This window comes from Simochromis diagramma, unplaced genomic scaffold (assembly GCF_900408965.1).
Source record: "Simochromis diagramma unplaced genomic scaffold, fSimDia1.1 OVJJ01000352.1, whole genome shotgun sequence".
Classification (NCBI taxonomy): Eukaryota; Metazoa; Chordata; class Actinopteri; order Cichliformes; family Cichlidae; genus Simochromis; species Simochromis diagramma.
Window position 1 is genome coordinate 130,370 of NW_024386759.1, and position 17,515 is coordinate 147,884.

Here is a 17,515-nt window from a genome sequence, read left to right on the forward strand (position 1 = left end):
CTGCCACCATTTTAAAGCCATGGTACACACACACACACATATATATATACACACACACACACATACATACACACACGTGTGTATATGTATACATACACACACACACATATACATATGTGTGTGTGTGTGTGTGTGTGTGTGTGTGTGTGTGTGTGTGTGTGTGTGTGTGTATATAATATATACACATACATATATATACACATACATACATACACACGTGTGTGTGTGTGTGTGTGTGTGTGTGTGTGTGTGTGTGTAAATCAATAGTAAATAATAAACAAGAATTCAAATTAATTTAAAATAATTTTTATTTACACAATAAATGTACAAGTCACTCTGAATAGTCAGCCTGTGTGAGAGGGTCAGGACAGAGACAAAGTAAGCTGATCTACTAAAAGACCAAACAAAAAAATCATCTCTAGCCAGTACTGCTAAAATCAAAGCCCCCCCCCACTTTTTTTCCCCATTGTATAAAGAACATAGAAACATGTGAAACAGTCCCTGAGCTGTTCATAAATAACAAAGAGTTCTTACACACTGACACCACCTGTTCTAGGTTAAAAGGACGTCCATTACTAAACATAAGTGATGAAAGAAACACACATTAATAAAACATATAAAGTGAGTACAGTCACGGGATAGACTCAATCACATGTGAATGACTGCACACACACCTTTCCAATAAATTACTTTAAACAGTGATCATCGTAGGTTCTGTGACAGTCCTCGCTGAAATCAAACTGATCTATTCCATCACTGTCACAATGTGTGAACAGGCTCGTCCACTCACAGAACAACAAACACACAGTTCTGTTGCATACACAGTATACAGATATAACTTCTCTCTAAATGAACAGCATCCACACAAACCTGGGATCGTGGTAAGCACATCTCTAACACAACAGCTTTTGTTGGAGTGGGATCATAAACATACATGATGAAGAGGACTGAGGCCCTGCAGAGTAATTCCTCCATCATCAAATATTCACCTGAAGAGAAAATTATAGAAGACTGTCTTTGAGAGAAGATGATGAAAATGTAAAGAGCAACATATGGACTCATAGGTTAAAAAAGTTATTTTAAGAACGAAATACATCTAAATAGCCCAACATCTACCATGGAGCTAAGTCCCACCACCCAGAGAGACACAGGGGCCGACTGCTGATTGCGTCCTCTCAGCTGTCAATCATTTCAGAAAGCTCTTGCAGCAGGTCGTCCTCTCCGATACTGGGGTCCACATCATCATCAAGGTGGTCGTCAGTAAACTCATTGATCAGCTCCTCGAAGTCATCCATGGCAGAGGTGGAGGCAGCGGCGCTCGAGGTGGAGGCAGCCCGGGATGCTGCAGTGCTGAGCCTCCTTGATCTGGGCTGAGAGGGTGTCTTCTGTACTGGGCTGAACGACAGAAAGCCTTGTTACTTCATTTCACGCAAACTCAGAGAAAAACTGACATGCTCTCAGAGAGGAACCTCTTCACCAAAAGCAGAGACACAAATAAATCTCAGGGAACCACTACAAAAACAACAGGTCAGACACGTACAGCTGACACCCGTGGCTCACGGGGTTGCCATGGAGCTTGCACCCGGAGCTTGCAGCAACTGGACAAAAACCCAAGATTGGGTACCAAGCTCCTACTACAACTGAAGGTGCACTGAGTACGAGAGCAGCCAATCTGAAAAATAGGATCATTTTTTTTACCCAGAATGAAACAAACATCCATGAGTACATCAGGAGACGGCTACCACACCGCACGCTTAGTGAAAACCTCACTGAGCAGAAACCCAAGAAAGAAGAGGAGCGAGGAGAAGAATAGTCATGAAAGGACAGGACTCTGCACGTTATGTACCACCGGCAGACAGAGGAAGTGGCTGAAAGGCAGCACAGGAACAAGCTCTGAGCACAGATCCATGGAGGCTGGGGTCTACCACACCAGGCAAGACCCCAGGCTGTGGAAAGATGCCCCTGAGACAATCCAGCACATAACAGCAGGGTGCAAGACGCTAGCAGGCAGGGCATACATGGAACGCCATAACCAAGTGGCCGGCATAGTGTACAGGAACATCTGTGCCGAGTATGGGCTGGAAGCAGGGCTGTGCGATATGACCAAAGTCTCATATCCCGATATAAGACATCTATCGTCCGATAACGATATAAATAACAAACATGTAACATTTTCTGTAAAGTCTGTGAATCTCGGGCAGCTCGACTTGTGTGAAGTGTTTCCAGCTGCGCGTCGTGTAGCTGGAGTCGAGTGTTTTAACCGATGCATGAAACGACACATTTTTAGACATAAGTTGTAACGGCGCCGTTTTCTTTGTATTTATTACACGGTGTGCTGCGGGGAAAAGCCTGTTCTAACGTTTGAGTCTGAGCTTTATTTTTAGCACCTGCCGTCTTTTTTGCTTCTCATCTGTAAACTCTCTGCATCTTTCACGTGATTCAGTTTATTTTGAAAAGTCTCAACAGGATCTTGAGCTTTATTCTGAAAGGTTTATGTGGAACATAAACAAGCGGACACATGATGCTGTTACCGTTGTTGTTGCTAACGACAACGCATTAAAAACAGGCGCTTGTGGTCCGTAGTGTGGTTATATTAAATATAAGAGAAAGAGAGAACTTTAATAAAGCCGCTACAGTGACCATCAGAACATGAAAACAGCTGTAAACATTTTATTTTGCGACGCCACCAAACAAACGATAGCGTGAAATGAAACGATGTTTTTATATCGTCATCCGATATATATCGTTACATCGAACAGCCCTAGCTGGAAGTCCTGAGGTCAACATGGGAGACGCCCCCAAGGGCGGAGAATGACCGAGCTAAGATCCTGTGGGACTTCCAGATACAGACGGACATGGTGGTGGTAGACAAACAGAGGAAGACGGCCGTAGGGATGGATGCAGCGAATGACAGCAACATGAGAAGCTGGAGAAGTACCAAGGGCTCAGAGAAGAGCTGGAGCAGGTGTGGAGGGTGAAGGTAACAGTGGTCCCAGCAGCAGCCATAAAGCTCAAACAAGCTCAGACTGGTTTCCCAAACCTGATAGTAAGTGTACTGTAGTCAAATGGCTGCCATAGTTACTAGATCACAATCCAACATAGCACATTTGATGTGCAGTCAACAATGAGGCAAAGCACCACATCAGTGTGGACCAACATCTCTGAGGAATGTTTCCAGCACTGTGTTCAGTCTCTACCACAGTAATGACTGTGTTTGTAATGAAGTGCATACCGAACATAAATACTTATTTTCTACTGTCACTTGGCACTTTTATTGTTCTTTCCCCAAAGCCAGACTGGGAATGGAACCAATGAGCACTGAGCTGGGGGCAGCTTCCTCGAGCCCCTGAGCCAGCAGCACACTAACTCTGATCTGTTTTTCTGTCTGGACTCTTGTTTACCTTTGGGGCACCGTGCAGGACTCTCTGGTGGTCGCACCACTGATGGGCAGACTGCTCTCTGGGCCTAGACTCTGTGTGAAGACAGGGACGGTCTGAAGCTCCTCTCCTGTTGGGCTAGAGCTGGAGGCAGACTCCAGCTGGGTGAAGTGACTCCGCGCAGCATCCACGCCGGTGGATGGGAGAGTCTGACGAGGCAAAACAAATTCACAGCACACGAGTAATTAGTCCCTCCTCCTTCATCTGCATTTGTCTGTACAGGATTATCACAATAGAAATTAAACATGAAGTGCATCACACTGGACACATGCACCCTTACATGTCTGTTACGTGGCTCCTCTTTCGGTGCAGAAGGGCTGTTTAGAGGTTTAACAGCAACTACAGCAGACTGTTGTGCTCCCCGCCTCCTCTGGCCAGGCTTAACCAGCACTGCAGGCTTCATCACAGATGGTTTCACATTCAGTTTCGGTCTCTCTGTAAGTACAAAGTAATGCCGATCAAATGCTTTAGTCTGCAGAGACTTTCCTGCCTCACACCATAGTTTGGTCACTCTGGTTAGACGTCACATGCTTTTGTTTCTTTTCACACTCCAAGAACTATCAGAGCGAACCCCAGTGTGTCGCTACAAACTACAAGCACTGGGAAACTGTTTGGCTCAAACTAAGCATGCACCTCCTGGTTGGGTCCGTTTAAGGTCAGCTTACAGTGCAGGGACAGGACTATTTGACCCCCTGCTAAATTTGCATGTTTGCTCACTTACAAAGAAATGAACAGCTTCTAGTTTGTGTTTAATCCTTGTTGGCAGGTACAACTGTAAGACATTTCTTTTAGGTGGTCACCGCGTTTAAGAAATTCTCAGGAGGGTTTTTCTTGCTTGGCCACTCAAAGTTTCAGTTCCTCCCACAGATAAAGGACCAAACACTGGCTCATCGTAGGTGTTCTGGCAGAGGGAAGCAGGCTGCTGTCCAAGATGTTACCATGCACGGCCCACTCCATGCAGTGGAGTCACACTGTTCCCTGGCAGACCTCCACAGAATGGAGCTGCTCCTTCAAACACCGTGAGTCAAACTGATGACAGAGGACTTGATGTTGGTGTGACCACGAGCCTTCTCTGCATGGTGTACACGTTATGGACTGATTCTTATACAGCGCTTCTCTACTCTCCTGGAGTACTCAGGGGGACTTTGTGGGTGTGAGTTAATCCATTACGGTACAGTTTAACTACACCATACCAATGTATAGCTTTTATGTAATGCGTTTTCTTTTCTGGATTCCTGGTTGATATTCTGCCCCTCTCCATTAAAACTATCCCTGGCTGCTCCAGGCTGCAAGCCAAGTATCCTTGGGCAAGATGCTCACCCCATGGTGCTCTCTGATGCATCCACCGGAGTGTGAATGTGTGTGAATGTGAGAGAGGAAGCACCTGTGCATAGATAAAGTGCTTTGAGTGCACTTGACTTAGAAAGATGAGTGACAGCACGAGTGATACAGTACCTTTGGTATCTGCAGTGTGCTCTGGGGACTCCTGATTCGTGTCCATCGCTTCCTCAGCAGTAGAGGCTCCTGTCACACGAGGCTGCTCGAGTGGTGACAGTGCAGAGGACACCTGCGTCTTCTTGTCTGGAGCGACCCTGGAGCTGGACTTTGTCCCAGCCTGCTGTGGTGAAGAGCGCTGCACAGTAACAACAGCAGCTGTTGTTTCAGGAGCGGCCACACCGTTTCCAGGCGGTGCAGCCGTTGACCTGAGAGTAATCAGCTTGTGAACAGGAACTCTTTCGGTGGAACCGGCACGTGGAGTTTTGGAGGAAGGCGAGGAGGAGGAGCGCGGTGATGAAGGAGCCTTCCTTTTGAGGGTACTGCTGGCATTCTGATTGTGAGAAGGCTCCGTTTCAGGTTCTCCCACTTTGCCTTGTTCCAACATTTCCTGCTTTCGAAGGCGTTTCTCCCGCATGATCTCCTCAAAGGTCTTCACCTTGATATTGTTACTGGTCTACAAAGAGAGAAAATTAGCACTGCCAACAGCCTGATGACAAAGAAACTAACACTGAAGAAAAACAGAAAGCAGACAGTACCTGGGGTTCAGGAGATGGACTTCTGTGAGGCTTCTCTGCTGCAATGCTGCTAGCTAAGTTCAACATAAGGTTCATGTTAGTGTTTCAAAACCATGTTAGGAGAAAACAAAACAATCCAGCATCACTTTCCTATATGGTCTACAATCTCTGTGTAAACAATCTATGACCCTCGTCCAATCAAATGTCTGTAACTGAAAACAGGCATTGTGAAGAGGAAACCAGCTGCAGTCTCAGATGGACGCGACAGCAAAGGTAGGTCTGATTTATGATGTTATGTTTATCAGTTGTGGACACGTGTGTGGTCTTCTGTGGCTGGTTCAGTGAACTTTGGTGGGGATGTGACGAAACCTGCAGACCCTTTGGACTCTGTGAGATCTATCGGCTTTTAGAAAACGTGTGGTTTGCTTGGGCACATGATGTGATGGCTCGGTCGTGTGTGTTGTGTGAGAAAATGATACTTCGTTTGCAGCATGTGGCGCTATGCGTCAGGGGCACGCGTAAGCATAAAAACGCCTTTATGGAGCGGCTTAATCTCGCCTAATTTCCAGCCATTTTACAGCAAAGGAGCCGCGCAAAATAGAAGGAATGAACAATGGAACATGTATTCACCCACCCAGGGGAATTATGGCCTTTGTCACGGCCTGTGTTACACAGTCTTACCAACAGTTCATATAAATGTCCCCCCAAGTGTTACCGACCAGTCAAAACCAAAGGCCATCAGAAAGACATTGAAACAGTGTAACAGATGTGCATGCACTTCCTGTAATAGCACAGATGTAATATGCAAAAAAGCAGCCTTACTTTGGGGGGCCTGCTTCTTAATGTGCAGCAGGCGGGGCTTCTTGGCACCGCTCTCCTCAGCGTAAGACGTCTTCCTGTTTTCAGCGTCCACTGCCTGCTTGAGCTGACTCCTTGCTGCCTTCTCCATGCGGATTTCTTCCAGGGTCTTTATTCTAATCCGGCCCACGTTTGTGACCTCAGGCCCAGCTGTGTGGGCCTCCTCCTGGCTCTTGCCCTGATCTCGCTCTGCTGTGTGATTGACCTCAGGGCGGGGCTTCTGTTCCAGCTCCTCCTCTTGTCTTTTCTTCTTGTCGTGAAGAATCTCAGAAAATGTTTTGACATTGCAGATGGAGGCGTCGTTCATGGCGATGGCTCGCTTTGTTCCACTGCTGGCTTTGCTCTCGGTGGCTTCTGTGGCTCTGGTGCTTTTCTGGTTCTCGGGCTGGGACCTCACCGCCTTCTCCTGTTTGATCTGCTCCAGAGTCTTTATGTGGATAAGCTCAGGAACCTTCTGTGACACCGCACTGCTCTCAGCTGCAACCATGACAACACGTTCTAGCGCATGGCTGTGATTTATATTATTCCACAATCGATCTGAGTGTAGCTCATATCAGCCTGCTTACCTGGTTGACTGGTTGCAACAGGATCACAAAGCAATCCAAGTCTTTCCTTTACAGGTTTGAGAGCTGAAGAAACAGAAGACAGGCGAGGCTTCAGTGTGAATGGCAGCATAACGAGTCAGAGGCCACAGCTGCAGCTCTTACAGCACTGACCTTTGTGAGGGGGCAGAAATGGTTGGTCCACATCCACCACCTTACCCAAACGCTTAGCCAGACTCCTTTTCAGGGGGACATCTTCTGCACTTCTTAGATCTATGTCAAGGACAAGCAATGAGCTTTTAATCTCTACATTATTACTCACAATAGTATCTGACAACTGCAGCAAGAGGGCAAGTTTACCAGTGCTGTTAATCTTTCTCCCAAGTCTTTTAGTCACACTAACTCTGGCTCCCCCAGGCTCTTCAAACACCAGAGAGATGAGAGTTAAAACACAGAACATGTTCAAGTTTAAAGTAGATCTGCCTCAGCAGCAGCAAACAGGAGCACAGCGCCACCAACGTTACACAGAAGACTGGGAAAACACAGCTGTTACACTTTTTACCATCTCTTGAGTCAAATACATCTGGTCGAAATAACGTCTGGATGTTTTCTTTCTCCACACTGGTGGATGTTTCGGTAGTCTGGAGGGGGTAACCGGCCCTCTTCATGCTGGCCTTAAGGGCTTTCCTTAGCCGGATCTCCTCCAACGTGCTCACTCCAAAGTTCAGGGAATCGTCTGTGAAGACAAAAGATTTTAGGAGATGTGGGAGGCTAAGATGCTTAACTCACAAACCCAGATACGATGTCAGGTGTGAGCTTGTGTCTCTCTGCTGCCGCACCTGATTTGGGCAGCTTTCTAGGAGAAGGGCCACCCTTTCCCTCCTCTCCCTCTTCTGAGAACTGGTCTGAAAGACATCCGTGATGAGAATCAAAAAAATATTAACTTCACTGCAGAAATACATGTTTTCTAAAGTCAGATTCAGCTCACCGTCCTCATCCTCATCATCGTCTGCTGGATTAATCACGACTGGTGGATGGGTGGGGCTCGGCACCGGCTCCTGCGTATCAGTCTTGACACTTCTGAGCTGAGGGTTCACTGTGGCTGCCGGGACAGTCTGTTCCTCGTGGTGCTGTTCCTCCTCCTTCCTTACGTCTGGGACGGTAACAGCCATGGTCATTAGTAGGGCTGGGCCATATCATACACGCTACGAGAACACGCATGTGCAATGCCTTTGTTTTCATACGCACATGGCGGCGACAGAGAATGAGAAGCGGATTGTTGAGTGAAACGGATGAACCAGAACTGGTTTGTAAAAACGCTGCAACTTCAGTAGGGCTGCCACGATTACTCGACTATCAAAATCGTCGACGACTGATTTAATAGTCGACGCGTCGTTTGAAGCTTTGTAAGATCACAAAAGACGCAGGAATAAGTAGCAGGATTTAAGAGTGTAATAACGGACTGAAACAGAAGATGGCAGCACTGCATGTACAAGGATGCCAGCTGCCGTTAAACCCCGAAGAAGAAGAAGTAGCTGTGTCCCTGAATTCATAGCGTGAGCTGTGTCCCAAAACGTCGGCTGCATCCTCCTGAGGACCCGCCTTCGCGGTCTACGTGGGCCGGGTTGTTCAAAGACTGAGAAGGCCGGAAGTGCGAGGCTGTGAAATGGGAAGGTCGAGCCTTCAGATCTGCGTCACCGCTGTCTCGGTGGAGTTTAATAAACTCAGCCGTCTGCTCCTTGCTGTCTAAAATCTAACAGGACACTGGAGTAAACTCTCGATCGTCTCACACTTCTGTTTAATCAGTTTTCTGTTTGACGTTTATTGAGCTGTGTGAAAATCCCGGAGGAACACACCCGGGGGATTAATAAAGTTTTATTTAATCTAATAATCTAATAACTTTGATCTCAGCCAAACCGATTTACTCAGGAACAAATAAAACACAGAAAAAAGGCAAACAATTACATTTTTAAGTTATCCGAGTGACATTTATATCATGTTTAACCTGAGTAGCCAAAGAGCGGGGGTCTGAAAACGATGAAGCCGGGAGTCCGCTGCTCTCGCTGGCTGGAGTGACCATTGAACCCCCCGGCTAGCTATCGAGCGGGTGGGTAACAGACGTCTCTGAAAACGTCAAAGCACTTTTGCAAATATGCGGTGTCTTGATAAACTGAGCAGATATTTGAGGTTTGCACAGCTACATTCTCGCCTTAAAATATGTTAAAAGTTTATTTTGTGACCCAGAAAGATTAATAAGAGTAATCCTTCAAATTCGGGGCAATGAAGGACGCGTTTGTCGGCTGCATTCAGAGGAGTCGACGAATTGGGACAGCCTCGTCGCCTGGCTGTGACGTAATCGGCCTTCAAATGCGGCCTCCGGAGGATGCAGCCGACGTTTTGGGACACAGCTGTGGCCCAGCTCAGTTTCCAACAATGGCGGCAGCTAGTTAGTTTTAATGTTACTCTTATTATTCTTTCTGGGTCACAAAATAAACGTTTAACATATTTTCAGGCGAGAATGTAGCTGTGTAAACCTCAAATATCTGCTCAGTTTATCAAGACACCACATATTTTCAAAAGCGCTCCAACGTTTTCGGAGACGTCTGTTACCCACTAGCTCGATAGTTAGCCGGGGGCTAGGCTCACTAGAGCCGTGAGAACACCGGACTCCCGGCAGATCGTTTTCAAACCCACCGCCGTCTTTCGCTACTCCGGTTAAACATGATATATAGGTCACTTAGATAACTTAAAAATGTTATTGTTTGGCTTTTTTCAGTGTTTTATTTGTTCCTGAGTAAATCGGTTTGGCTGAGACTAAAGTTTTTACACAGCTGAATAAACGTCAAGCAGACAGCTGATTATCAGAAGTGTGAGATGCTGGAGAATTTACTCCGGTGTCCTGTTATATTTTAGATAGCAAGGAGTTTATTAAACTTCACTGAAACAATCTGCAGATTTCATTAAAATTCAATAAACTATCATCTTGTCTTTATTTTTAGTTAGCACATACCTTACACACTTACAGCTGTAAGCTAATGATAGTTATATAAGAGCAGATGCTGCTGGTGCAATAAGCTGTACGTTTTACGTCCAATGGATGATGATCTGATTAGTCGACTGGTTTAGCTTTCGTCCGTCAGATGCACAACAAAGCACTATTTTGGTAGCGCATGCTAGCGGGCCGTCGTTATTACCGTGTTGTTTGGAAAATACGGCGCACTTAAAATCAATCCTTTGATTTTTCTGAAAGTCGACAGAGCCCCTTATAATCCCGTGTGCCTTATGTATGAACTCTGGTTGTGTTTACTGACCTGGAAACGAATTTATGTGCACGGCGCTCGAAAATCTGTCAAATGTTTCAGTACGACTTTGCTGAGCTACGAAGCCGCACCGCTTGATGGATTGTCGGAGCATTACGGCTGTCGTAGGCGGAGCCTCGGAGTGATACGTACTGCGCTTCAACATAATATTACCGTATTGTGTGTGTATAACCTCTTTTTAAGTGTTGTGGATATTACACATGGTTATGCTGAGGATATGTCGGCCAGTTTCCACTGGAAATGCTTTTTGGTTAGTGAGAAATTTGCATTTGCACTGTTACATTTTTATATTTTTACTTAAAATAAAACTTAAAACTTGTTTCAGTGAAAATACAATGATGGGTTTTTGCAATAACAAAGTTGTGGAGTTGTAAAGCATTTTGTCTCATGTCAATTATATCATCAGTTATATCGTTATCGCACATTTTCAAATGTATATGGTGATAAATACTTTGGGCCATATCGCCCGGCTCTACTCATCAGCATCTTGCTGTAGTGGATGTAAAATGTGTGTGCTTGAACTCACTTTTATCAGGCTGGACAAAGACGCCTTCTATGTAGCGAGGCTTTTCATGGTAGAAGGCACAGTGTGGCTTCTGGCAGCCTGCCGGCTGCTTCTCCCAGTAACACGGGATCTCCTTTCGATTTTTCTGTTTTGATGAAGAACATTAACATGTAAACATTCTGCGATGTCCATCTGACGTCGTGAAACAACATGCATGAGGAGAAACGCTCCTCACTCTCAGAGCCTCCCTCTTGTCATGAATGGCTCCTCCTAATGACACCACTCTGGACTATGTACCTAAGATCTGAATGAGAGGGAACGTGCCACCGTTTTAACCAGCCTCGTGTTTCTGAACAGCACTTCAAATCTGAAAGAAGGAGTCAGGAGTGGAGATCCTGGTTTACAGGGAGGCTTTTTTACTCTTCATTAATGGCCATTCAAGACACACACAGCCTTGACTGGGCAAAGCCTGAAGGAGATGACTTCAGCTTTCTTCCATTTACATTTTGCTTACCGTTATTTTCATGTGGCGAAACTTGCAGACAGCACGAAAGCAGCGTCCTTCCTGCCAGAGGCTGCAGGTGGTCTCGTTGCCCATAGCTGCCTCGCAGTGTCTGAACGGACAACTGTCTCCCTGCACAGACAAACAGTAAGCTTGGACTCTTCTTTCTGGTCACCAACACTTTCTAGCCCAATGTGTGCATGTAGCAGGCTTGTTTACTTTGCTGCAGGTAGAATAGTAAAAGAAGTAGCAGTCGTCTCCATGGCTGGTCATAGTAAAGCTGTAGTAAAGGAACGACCTCTAAACCCAGCAGCTGGTTCTCTTATGGGCCGACAGGAACCTCCCTGACAACACAGAGCAAACCAGACATCACATCTCAAACCAAACCAGCACCTCTGGTACACTCTGGATGTTTTTCAAGGGAATAGGGCTGTTCGATAGAACGACATCTATCGTTTCATTTACGCTATCGTTTGTTTGGTGGTGTCGCAAAATAAACTGTTTACAGCTGTTTTCATGTTCTGATGGTCACTGTAGCGGCTTTATTAAAGTTCTCTCTGTCTTAGATTTAATATAACCACACTACGGACAACAAGCGCCTGTTTTTATGCGTTGTCGTTAGCAACAACAACGGTAAAACCATCGCGTGTCCGCTTGTTTATGTTCCACATAAACCTTTCAGAATAAAGCTCAAGATCCTGTTGAGACTTTTCAAAATAAACTGAATCACGTGAAAGATGCAGAGAGTTTACAGATGAGAAGTAAAAAAGACGCCTGGGCCCTATTTCAGGAAGCCGGTTTAGAAAACTCAGAGTGAAAAACGATACTCAGGGTTGAGTAACCCCGAACTGTCCAACTCGGAATATTCGGTTTCAGAAAGGCTGATAACAATTAGTTCAGTCAACGCGGAGTTGCTTTAACCCCAAGTTAAGCGCGCGCACGAGGATACATAAAGCCCTGATTAGTGGAGCACAGATTAAGCGAGTCACCATGGAGACGGAGGGAAAGAAGGCGCGGTCAATGTATTTTACAGCGCTTGAGGCCGAAATTCTGATGGCAGCATATGCCGATAACATGCAAATTTTGCGGAAAAAAAGTAACACAGCCTCAGCTGCAAAAGAAAGGGAGCATGCATGGCAAAACATAGCCGACAGAGTCAATGCGTGAGTGTTAATGTAAACATTGATCTAGGGATTTCCACCCATTTAACACGTTATTTTATTATATTTTATTTTATTTTTTATTTTATACATTTTATTTTGTGATGTGAGCGCAGGTGCAACCCAACAGGCCCCAAACGTTCCTGGCAGCAAGTAAAAATGAAATATAAAAATATAGTCCAAACAGGTAAGGTGTAATTGTATTATGAGCCATAGTGCTTGGTCTGTTTGTAAATCAATTGCAGTTAGAGGCTACATTAATTTCCCCTCTGTAAGCACTTATTGAAATTATCTGAGCACATTACAAGTACATATTTGCTTACTCTGTATGCTCAAATGTGACCCGTTATAGCCAACAGAAAAAAAGCGGAGGCCCGAAAAACAGGTGGGGGTCCTCCACCACCACCACTCACAGAGGCTGAGCAGTTGGCTTCCACATTTGTGATAATGTTGGCAGCATCACATATGATCTTCACAGTGCAGAGAACACAAATTAGCATCCATTACTATAATGAAATAATCTGTTAGTTTGAAATGCTACAGGGAACTATGTACCTGTACATTAATGCTGTGGAAAGACTTCCTGTTCACATAGTCTCCTTCATTTACTGAAGGAGCAATGATTGGAATGTGAGTGCATCTGTACAGCCAATCACGCCTGGGAACCGTGAGAATAAATGTAAAATTTAAGTAGTAGTTCAAATATCACCACATCATGGATTAAGTTTTGGTCATCCTGATACCTGCAGTTTTGTGGAATCCCTCTTTGATAAATCTTGTGGGTCTATGACCGGGGAACACCACAGACGAGTACAGGAGACGTTTCAGTGCAACTGTAACATTCCTGACTGCCCGACAGACGGTAGCCTTGGAAACGTGCTCAGCGTCACCAATATTATACAGAAAGCTCCCGTTTGCAAAAAACCGAAGTGCAATACAAATAATATGTACATGAACTGAGAGCATGTCCGCGATGTGTCACATGAGTAATATATGGCCTGAGGATGTTATTCAAATGAATTATAGATTGTGCTGAAAAACGGTAACGTTCACACAGGAAATCATCAGGAAATGATAAAATGTCCAAACGCGCTCTAATCACTCTCTGCCGGCGGAGAGCTCTGCGGAGAATTTGGGCTTCAACATCTACTGGCTCTTCAAGGAAGGAGCACGCCATGTCTGACACTTCCTACAGTCAGGTTTCTGACAAAGAAGCGGAGAAAGTCAGGGTTAGTTGAAGTAAACCTGCTAGGGGGCAGGTTAGCTTCACGGAGTGTGTCGTCATAGTAACTCACTCAGAATTAATCTAAACTCGCTTTGTGAAACCGAAAACCCAGAGTTTTCGTTAACTCAGGGTATACTTACTCAGAGTTTGCACTAAACCGGCTTCCTGAAACAGGGCCCTGGTGGTAAAAAATAAACCTCAGACTCAAACTTTGAAAGAAAACGGCGCCGTTACAACTTATGTCTAAAAATGTGTTGTTTCATGCATCGGTTAAAACACTCGACTCCAGCTACACGACGCACAGCTGGAAACACTTCACGCAGGTCGAGCTGCCCGAGATTCACAGACTTTACAGAAAATGTTACATGTTTGTGATTTATATCGTTATCGGACGACAGATGTCTTATATCGGGATATGAGACTTTGGTCATATCGCACAGCCCTACAAGGGAATATTTAAACGCTCAGTGTCAGTGTGTACCAGGAACAACACAGGGATGCTGTGTCGCCCAAATGTCTACAAATGCTTTGGTTTTTGTAAACAAACAAAACAAAAACAGACATTACTTGGATACTTTGTTTAACACAGAGCTGTGTATGAGCCAATGTGTGAGCGTTTCAGGAGCAGCTGTGGATGAAAAGGCTCCACACATTGATACACAACAGCAGCAGTGATGACAATGGCATAGTTTAATGTGGAAGCACGCGCACACACACACCGTGAGGACTAAACAGCAGCGCTGGTCCTGCATTAATAGTAGTGAAACTCGCTGACCTGAGGGTCGTTAGGCTGGACAATCAATTACTATTCATATTAATTCTACACCATCATACTGTCCTGTTTTCAGCAGCTCAAAAACGTTGCATCAAAGCGCAGGGCGAACCTCAGAATACTGATATGCTGGCATTTCTTCACCGCAGCCAGCACTGTAATTGTATCCGAATACTCGATTGAATAATCGATAAATTAATCGATTACTAAAACAATCGACAGCTGCAGCAGTAGTCTGAGTACAGCCAGAGCTACAAAATGACCTCCAGCAGGCCGCTGATGTGAAGGTCTCTGATCAAACAATCAGAAACTGACTTCATGAGGGTGGCCTGAGGCTTGTGGTTTGCCACTGACCTCCAGGTCCACCACTGGTGCCCTACGCTGCTGCAGTGGGTCCTGGGATCCTCCTGGTGCACGACAATAACCACAATATGTCCCTGCATATGTATTCAACACATATGTAGGACTGCTTTCTTCCATTTGTGCAACATCTCTAAAGTTAGAAATATCCTGTCTCAGAGTGATGCTGAAAAACTAGTTCATGCATTTATTACTTCCAGGCTGGACGACTGTGATTCATTATTATCAGGAAGTCCTAAAAACTCCCTGAAAAGCCTTCAGCTGATCCAAAATGCTGCAGCAAGAGTCCTGACAGGGACTAGAAAGAGAGAGCAGATTTCTCCTGTTTTGGCTTCCTGTTAAATCCAGAATTGAATTCAAAATAGTTAGGGCTGGACCAGGTGACCCTGAATCCTCCCTTAGTTGTGCTGCTGGGTGCTCCCCATGACACAATGACTGTTTCTTCTTCACTCAATTTTTAATTCAGTTCATTTCATTTATAAAGCACCAACTCCCGACGTGCACCCAGCACCTCCACAGAGGGTCGTTGTCAGCCCCTCCCTCAGCCTGGTTCTGCTGGAGGTTTCTTCCTGTTTAAAGGAAGTTTGTCCTTCCCACTTCTGCCAAAGCGCTCATATGATTGTATTCTTTACTTTACAATAGAAAGTGCCTTGAGGTGACTGTTGTAGTGATTTGGCGCTTTGTACAAAAAAATGAATTCAATTAAGCACTGCTAAGGTCACCGAGGACCACCACCAAGTTTAGCAGCATTAAAAACCCAAATAAAGATACTTAGGGTCAAAGATATTTGACCAGTTTGTAAAAGTTCTGAATTTGTACATCACCAACTAGATTTCAAGTCAAACAACAAGAAAACTTAAACAACTTGACAAATTTGTAGAAAAGGCAACAATAGTGCAGTGAGAGTAATCTGTAAAGCTGACCTGTACTCGTGTGAGATGCGCTGCTGCTCATTTACCTGAGGTAGTAGAGAAGTGGTCTGCCTCTTGAGTGCACAGCTGGTACGGAGTCTCCACAGTAGTAAGGAAATCCTGAAGGAACACTTGATCCATGAGATAAGAGGAAAAGTGGGGTGGGTCTCCCAAAGACATTAGTCTTCCTACGACATCCCATTTCTGAGACATCTCTGCCAAACCGCTAAACAATACTGATGCTGATGCAATCAAGTCCTTTGGGCAATGCTTGTAAACCATCATTGATACTATTTGGTGGCTACTGAAATAAATAAGTAGGGGGACATAAACAGCATGAACAAGAAAAAAATAGAAGAAACTCTAAGTGATGTGGGAAAAAAGTTGAGAAAGGTGGCGTGGTTGGCGGGAAAATCCTCAGCTTCTTCTTGGGCTTGTTGGCATTTTACACATTTTGTGACATTTGAATGCTGGAGGTTGGGAGGAAAACCGTGCAGGACTTTCATGTCTTGATTACCAAATGCTGGAGAAAAAAAAAATCTTCTGCCAATCAACTGGGGGCAAATTATCCGGATCCAGGGATCCCCAAAGAGGGCCAAGAGGACGGGTTTAAACCTACAAATACATCAGAAACACTCCCCGGGGAACTGAAAGGTGGTTATTGAAAGACAAACAGGACAAACACTCCACACAGCAACATGAAACAAGTGTGCTCGGACACACGCACATACTTTTACACTTCAAGTGTCTCATGCAGGAAAATCGACAAGTGTCGTTTTTGGGAGGCTTCACTCTACACACGCAAGCATCAGCCTGCCAGTGACAACCGGCCTTAATTATCATCGTCATCTTAATTAGGACACAAACAGCAATTAAACCGAAACACTCAGATAACAATGACGAATCTCAAACTCGAGGAAAATATAAATTTAAAGACCAAGACAGCCAAGAAAACATTCACATACTTACTGTTGAATTACAAAAAGTGTCTCAAAGCTAATGAACTACGTGACTCCCAGTCGGAAAATGCCTTGACTTTATAGCTAACCTGGCTAACTAGTGTCTAGTTTAAAAATGTGAACTCTTAAATTATTATGATTAATAGATGAGCACCTTTTAGCTCGTGTACATAACAGAGGCCTACCGAAACCTTGGACGGTTAGCGACCTTATCGTTAGCTAAGCGTTCACACGGCCGTTTATTACCGTGGAATTCACGTCCGTGTTATAACGTTTCAATGTAACTGCATACATATGATGTAAACAGTGTATGTAGTGTTCAATTACCAGTTTAAAATTTAAAAAGATATTTGAAAACTTGTAGAATATAGCAAGAAAAACCCGAACCCGCTCGAAGAAAACCAGAACTGCTCTCTGACTCAAGCAAAATGGCGACAGTGGAATACAAATACGAGGGGGGGGGGGGGGCTGTGTGCTGTGTTCAAGTCGCAAGGAAAGATCGGACATTCGAAAATTACACTGCATTGTGCAGAATTCGCATTACCGTAAGCTCCCTCCAACATCAGAAACGCTAACTAATAATCACACTGAAAGAAAAATGAGCCATCGCTTTCTGATTTCAAACATGTGCTTTTTATTTTATTTTTTTTATTTATTTAAAAGTAAAAACCGGACAGTAGGGTCCGTGCTAGTGATGGTAAATTCGATTCTTTTTACTGAATCGAGTTTGAATGAGTCACTCACCAAAGTGAATTGTATTTGAGTCACATGAGTCACAGAGTCAGTTGCCCAGAGAGTGCAAAAAATATACATTTTTACTCAAACTTAATTTGTTTCTCTTTTCATGTAAATCCTACTGCTAAGATGAGTGATTGAAAAAGAAAAAACAACTGGTTTTATAGAGCACAAAAAAGAGAAAAAAAAGATTTCTAAAGGGAACATTTATTTTATT

At 44.6% G+C, this 17,515-nt stretch overlaps 1 protein-coding gene across 2 annotated transcripts; it reads right to left on the reverse strand.

Moving 5' to 3' along the window:
- Positions 1–462: 462 nt before the first annotated feature.
- Positions 463–17,004, reverse strand: zc3h11a (zinc finger CCCH-type containing 11A). Of its 2 annotated transcripts, none has more exons than XM_040028849.1 (17): positions 16,891–17,004; positions 15,652–15,724; positions 11,396–11,520; positions 11,189–11,308; positions 10,696–10,819; positions 7,838–8,002; positions 7,689–7,754; positions 7,412–7,585; positions 7,210–7,269; positions 7,024–7,122; positions 6,874–6,936; positions 6,272–6,784; positions 5,471–5,523; positions 4,893–5,388; positions 3,718–3,872; positions 3,402–3,586; positions 463–1,395 (listed from the first exon to the last, which is right to left on the reverse strand). In XM_040028849.1, exons 3-17 carry the CDS (start codon positions 11,447–11,449, stop codon positions 1,176–1,178), a joined length of 2,547 nt encoding a protein of 848 aa, XP_039884783.1. In that variant the 5' UTR covers positions 11,450–11,520; positions 15,652–15,724; positions 16,891–17,004; the 3' UTR covers positions 463–1,175. The 2 variants fall into 2 exon arrangements, with proteins under 2 accessions (XP_039884783.1, XP_039884776.1); XM_040028842.1 differs by having other exon boundaries at positions 16,574–16,995.
- Between the last annotated feature and the right edge of the window lie 511 nt (positions 17,005–17,515).

Coding starts and splice junctions, on each gene's coding strand:
- zc3h11a (XM_040028849.1), bottom strand. CDS start 11,449: ATGACCAGCCATGGAGACGACTGCTACTTCTTTTACTATTCTACCTGC. Junction 8,003..10,695: donor CTTTGTCCAGCCTGATAAAA/GTGAGTTCAAGC, acceptor TTACCGTCCCAG/ACGTAAGGAAGGAGGAGGAA. Junction 7,586..7,688: donor TAGAAAGCTGCCCAAATCAG/GTGCGGCAGCAG, acceptor TTGTCTTCACAG/ACGATTCCCTGAACTTTGGA.